At 36.5% G+C, this 6,476-nt stretch overlaps 1 protein-coding gene across 1 annotated transcript; it reads right to left on the reverse strand.

Moving 5' to 3' along the window:
• Positions 1-1,357: 1,357 nt before the first annotated feature.
• On the reverse strand, positions 1,358-2,650 carry LOC116163354 (piggyBac transposable element-derived protein 4-like). The gene has a single exon (XM_031477245.1). The coding sequence runs from the start codon at positions 2,648-2,650 to the stop codon at positions 1,358-1,360; it is 1,293 nt and encodes a 430-aa protein (XP_031333105.1).
• Between the last annotated feature and the right edge of the window lie 3,826 nt (positions 2,651-6,476).

Genomic DNA, 6,476 nt, shown 5'->3' on the forward strand with positions numbered 1-6,476 from the left:
ATCACAAAGACCCTTTTTACATTAGACATTCACATCCCGAATTTCATTTTAATCGGCAAAACCATTTTCCGATAAAATAAAAATAACGATTTTTTTTTTAAATCTTTGGCGGTAGATAGCGCCTTACCGAGGCACTTTTGGATAGAGGTAAGTTGGGTTAAATCGTCCTATTTTGATACCAAGAACCCCTGGTAGCGCGTTGTACAGACCTTTTAGGGACACCCTGTATATATATAAAAATGCTTCCCATCCAATTCGCGGTCTAAAACTATGGACCCTTAATCTGACAATACATTGCGACACGACTCGACTGGACAATCGTACTGTACGATTTGGGACGAAACACAAGGGGTTAAGAGGTACAAACGAAATCGCTCCATGCGTCTGAAAATGAGCTGAGCGGCATTTTAGGGCGGAAATGGAGCAGTTCACTATATGGTAAGATAATTGCAATGGTCAAAATGGAAATAAAATTATAGTTCCTGTCTATATGTGGTTGATGAACAAAATCCCTGATCTAAAAGTCATTAAGTATACCTAAGTATTTATTGAAAGGGCACAGGCACATGGAAGCGGATCTAGTATATGCTACCATCGAACGAAAGAAAAGGACACTTAAAACGTTAGATATTGTTGTTCCTCGTGACTGGGCTCAGTTCATAAGTACATGCGGATGTCTCTTTAATTCGACTTAAACATTTACTTTAAACAGCGTAATAAAACATCACTTAAACATCTAAAAGTTCTTAACCCGGCTGAACACGCGTAGAAAAAAGTTACACGCGTCTATTGTCTAAATGATCGGGTCGTTTTTTTGCGCTCTAAATTCTTCTTTTTGAGCAGATAAAAATTAATACTAATAACTTATAAACCTTCTTCTTTAATATTTTGCTAAGAAATTGTTTTTTCGTACAAAGTAATTTCGGTTACACGAAAACAGCATAAAATAGTAAAACTCTCACTAAGATTACATATTACACAAAAATAAAAACTAACAAATGGGTAATGACAAAGTATAAAACTTGTTATATGTTATTCTTTTTGTTCCATACATGTTGTATGTTCTCTACACTGGCACTGGGCACATTGCGTTTTTGTTTTTCTGTTTTTTCTCCAAGAACAAAAATAACATCTTCCAGCAGCTGATTGGCTTGTCCCTTCACCGGCTGCTTTACTGGGCTCATGTAAAATTTCCATTATTCGATTTTTGATATTTAGCGGCAGAGTAACAATCTCTAGGCGTCTTTGCAAATTTTGGAGTACAAGGTCTTTTGCAAGCAGTTTTAGAAATTTTCGACGCGGCATGCAATCGGTGGTATTTTTTTGGTATATAATTTGACATTTATACCTGCGATATTCAGCATCGAAAAAAATATTGTAAGAGGCACCTGCTGCTTTTTCGTGACACCGAATAATTGCCCACTACGTCCACTCCTCCCTTCGTGCTATTGTAAAATGTTAACATAGCAGGTTTGCAAGCATCGCCCGTCTCTTGATCGATTTCATCTGCAGAATGCATCGTTGAGAGCAACAGAACGATTTTATTTTGTTTGGGTTTATATGACGCTAATGTCATGTTCTTAGTAAAGCCAAACATGCTCGTATTTATTCTTTGTTCCTTGATTTTTGCGGAAAAAAATTCAGGAATTTCACGTTTGTTCTTCCGCAGTGTTCCTACCAAGGTTAAATTGTGTTTTTGTAGTAACTCGAGCGCCAGAGGTATTGACGTAAACCAATTATCGCACGTCACATTTCTCCCAGTTCCCGAAATAGGCTGAATTAACTTTTTTACCACAGCAGCAGCGCTGTTGTCCACTTTGAAAGGTCCATCCGGCTGATTCCCAACGTACACTTTCAAATTATGTGTGTAAAAGAATCTTGCGTCAACCATTGCTAAAATTTTCAGCCCATATTTCGCAGGCTTATTTGGAATGTACTGACGAAATGCACAGCTGCCGCGAAACGACTCCAGCATTTCGTCAATGGTTAACAATTCAGAAACATTGTAATTTGTGTTGCACCTGTACACAAAGACATCGAAAATTTCTCTAATAGGAGCTAATTTATCAAATTGCTTCCGAAATTCTCTATCATTCACATTATCGAATCGTAAAGCCCGTAATATGAACTGGAAACGATTGAGTCCCATAGTAAGTCGAAAATATTCTACCCCTGTACCGTCTTGCATCCATAAGTCTCTCAAATTTATGTGGGATGATCGCTGAACCCCTGCCAAATACAAGAGACCCAAAACGGCCTTGATCTCAACCACATCGGTATCTGCTGCATCACGTGCTCTGCTGTAACGAGGTCTCATTTTCGCAATATATCGGTTAGTGCATTCAACTATTTTTTCCAGAATAGAATCCGGAAAATATAATTTCCAAGAGTCTAGAACTGTATTTGCATTTTTGGCGATCGTAGTAACTCCGGCGGCTTGAGTAACAACATTTTTTCCTTTGGTTTTAGTTTTTGATAAAACTACTGGTACCTTACTCCACAAAGTGTTTTTATCTTTACCGATAAAACACAAACCAGACTTGATGTTTTGTTCCCTCAGTTCTTCATCATCGGAACCGCCTACCACTTCTTCTTCGAGTTCGTTCCAGAGTTCTAGAAGATGTCTTTGCTCTTTTTCGTAATACGACATATTCTGAAAATATAAACCACAAAGTTATACGTAAATTATTTTCACACTAAAAAAATATTTTTAATCACTTTGAAATTCTAATATATCTAAAATTTAGCCTCTATGAATTGTTTACGCGTACTTACCAAAATCTACGAAGAATAAAACAAAATAAGTGATGACAACTATCTCAATTGCACAAAACACTTTCCTTCCTAAACAACACGCGCTATTGTCGAAAGCACCGGGTTTGTAGAACGCTCAATTAAATCGACGATAAAATGGCTATGCACGCTTAAAACTGACTGAATATGACACTGGCACGTCAAGGACAACCCACAATAAGCATTCCTAGCGCTGTAAATCCCTCCCTTTCCTACAAAAGGCCCCACATAAAATTTCCAGACGAACCGGTCATAATGACCGTGGCGCGTGTACTCTCGGGTTAAATTGCGTTGCTGATTCCACCGAATCAATTTAATGAAAGATTCGCGGTACGCATATTCATTACCACTAAATCATGTACCTACATTACAGCGAAATAAAATAATTTCGCCGTCGTTTCAAGGATGGGATGTTCACTTCTTGCATGATATTACTATATTCGCCTTTAACATATGATGTTCCCATTTTTTATTCCAAACATCTCAAAAATTTTTTTTGAATATTTTCAATAGGGTAAGGTGGGGCAAGATGACAAATTTGATTTTGTTGAAAACCAAAAGAAGAAATCTGCAATATATCAGACCCTGTGATGTCTGGTCGGGACCTAGTTATACCTCAAAAAGATAGGTGGCACTTCCTTCCCTACTTTCGAATTTATATTTGAAGTGGTGTTTATTGGCTATTCCTTATAATATTGTTGGGTAGTAAATTTTTTTGCAAAAAGTGAGTTTAAAACTTTTCCTAATTGATGTTTATTTTGCTGTTAGGACCCAATAGCTTAACAATGTAAGTACACGAACTAATTTTATTTATTGTTTGTTTTATATATAACGATTTTGTTATAAATTCTCATTGGGGCAAGTTGACGGGTGCAAGCGAACTCGTCATCTTGCCCCAAGGAGTATTCCTTAACATATCTTCTTTTACAGATGGTGCGTAACTATAAAAGAAAAAGTGAACGCCGGACGTGGTCAGAAGAAAATTTAATTGCTGCCATGTATGCAGTCGAAAATGAAAATATGGCAGTTAATAGAGCCAGCATAGTTTACGAGGTGCCTGAAGCAACACTGCGACGATATGTTAAAAAGGATAGGGAAAACGAAACATCACCGGAAAGCGGCGGCAGATTTAAACATACTTTCACTGAAATCAAATTCGCTCTAACTTTTAACAGACTGTCAAAGTGTATACGAAGATAAAACCTAACAAATAATTCATAAATATAAGGAAATTATACGCACAGCAAGCTTGTACCACAGCAATAAATATGTTACAATTTTCACTGTTGTAGCAACATCTATGCCCAGCGAAAGACTTTTTTTCTAAAGTTGGAGCGACTAAATAACGATTTAGTTTTAGTTAAATATAATAAGCTCAGTTGATCCCGTAAAAATACACCAGGTGGTGTAATTTTCTACGATCATTAAGTAAGTTAAACGTGGTTAGTAGGTGCATAACGAGCTTTTCAATTAGGATTAATTATGTGAAGTAATTGGACACTGGTTGTTAATTAGAAAATACACCTAAATGTGGTGTAACGATAATGAGGTGGGAGGTATACTATATCGCCATATGTAATGGATCTACGCTAATAAATGATGCGAAACGATGGCAGCTTAATGAATTTTGAACGCTAGGTAATACGAATCTAAGGTAAATTACGCGTCTACTACTCATGGGCTAATATTGACTTACACGCCAGACTTGTGTAATTAAAAACTTTAGTTTCTCTAATTACATTTTGAAATGTTGACTGCCTGCTTTTATAAATCGATCAGGGGGTTCTGTTAAAATAATTCGGCCGCTTCAGGCCTACTGTGTCTATACACGCATTGAAAAATTGATGTTAATTATAATAATTTATTTAGTACATGTTTGGCCTAGTGTTTGGCAGACGCTTTACGAATTTGATATTACCCGAACGTTGGTCAACAAGGCACAAGACATATTCCAAAGGGCATGAGATAATTTACAGTCGCTAGCTCGGTAGGGCATATAGATTATTCGTACAGTTCACCGCAACTTAGCACTTAAATTGAGCGCCACCCAGTTTCTTGAAAATTCTTAACCTCATTCGTATGAAGTATTGCAGGAAGACGATAAAATAAAAAAGTTGCAATTTCTCGCAACGAAATATTCCAAGTTCACTTTCGGTTGATGAGTATTGACCGAAATTTAATCACTTGGTCCCTTGACCATTGTCTACCTATTACTCAAAACAGAATTGGAAAATTCGAAACCGTTAGAGAGTTATCATGTACACAGACGGATGGACGGACAGAAAGTTCAAAATCATAAACTCGATTTTTGTCGTTCGTTAATAAACAGGATAAGAGTTTAATAATTATCTCTTTTACAAGAATTCCGAAAAATGTAAAGTTATCCCTAAAGTCGGCACCGATAATGAAGTTACAAGTATCCCACAAAAGTAATAATTTCGCCTTTATTGACCAGCATAGGAAAGCTCTGTTGCTATGACTGCAGCAATTCACCTTAACGCAAAAGAAAGAAACCAAGAGAACAAACCCGAGAAAATCGACTCGATAATTAAAGTGACGCATTCTTGTGATGAATTGAAAATTAACATTACTAATTTACGAGTATACCTTGAGTTCTAAGTAATTTCTAAGCTTGACAAATTTAATAATTTAATTTACAAGGAAGAATATTAAGCAGTTAAATAACAAACAGCGATTTTGTTTTTATGGCATTAAATATTCAATTTGCTGCGAATGGAGGGGCGGTTTTAGTCGTTTTGTGAGAGTTTATAAAAATCAATGCAATCCACATTTGATATCCATTAAGCCGCCTATGAGACCCAGCGGGGCACGTCACATGCCAAATGCTTCTTGCATTCATTTCAACAGGCATCGATTTAACGTAATGTCAAAGCAAAGTTTAGTGCTATAGGTATTTGGTATTGGCAGTCAGTTCCACCCGATTACTTCATTGAAAGCGTTAAAACTTTTCCTATACGCTACCTTGTAAATAGCTCTAATGGAGTTACGAATTTAAAAAATGTCACGAATTATATTCTAAAGGCGAATCTGTCTTGGGGCAAAACGTTTTGTCCACAAAGCTGCAACTATAATCATTCGAAGGCTGTTCTGTAATATAAACGTAAATCATTCTTTCCAATTATATACAAAAAATCTTGATGTAAGTCTGAATTGAAGACATAGCTACAAGCAGCCCACCCCCACCCTTTCTGGAAACAATCCGTCTCAATATTAATACGGTACTTATGTCACGCACAAACTACGTCAATTTTGGTCTGATCACAACCTATCCAATTTATTGTTCAGAAAGAAAACAGTTTTTCTATTGATTTGGATGTAACAGAATATTCCAGAGTCGGAGATTGGAAACTATTTCGGATATCAACTTCAGATTTTCACTAGATTAGTATGCCGTCTAGTTGTGAAAAGTACAACAAAAAAATATTCGCACGGATTGTCGACGTTCATAAAATAATTGAAAGTAATGAAGAAGATTGCGTTAAAAATGCCAACAAATCTTTCTTTATTGTCGTCACGTCTTATAATTAATAATGAATTTTGGAATATTAACTACAACACCTCTTAACATTGGTCTTGCTTTGGTGATCTCTATAATTTCACAAGGAATACCCTGCTCCACGATACGTGTATCGTACGTGCCCTGCTCAAGGTTTCGGTTCACA

This window comes from Photinus pyralis, unplaced genomic scaffold (genome assembly GCF_008802855.1).
Source record: "Photinus pyralis isolate 1611_PpyrPB1 unplaced genomic scaffold, Ppyr1.3 Ppyr1.4_LG1, whole genome shotgun sequence".
Classification (NCBI taxonomy): Eukaryota; Metazoa; Arthropoda; class Insecta; order Coleoptera; family Lampyridae; genus Photinus; species Photinus pyralis.

Coding starts and splice junctions, on each gene's coding strand:
- LOC116163354 (XM_031477245.1), bottom strand. CDS start 2,650: ATGTCGTATTACGAAAAAGAGCAAAGACATCTTCTAGAACTCTGGAAC.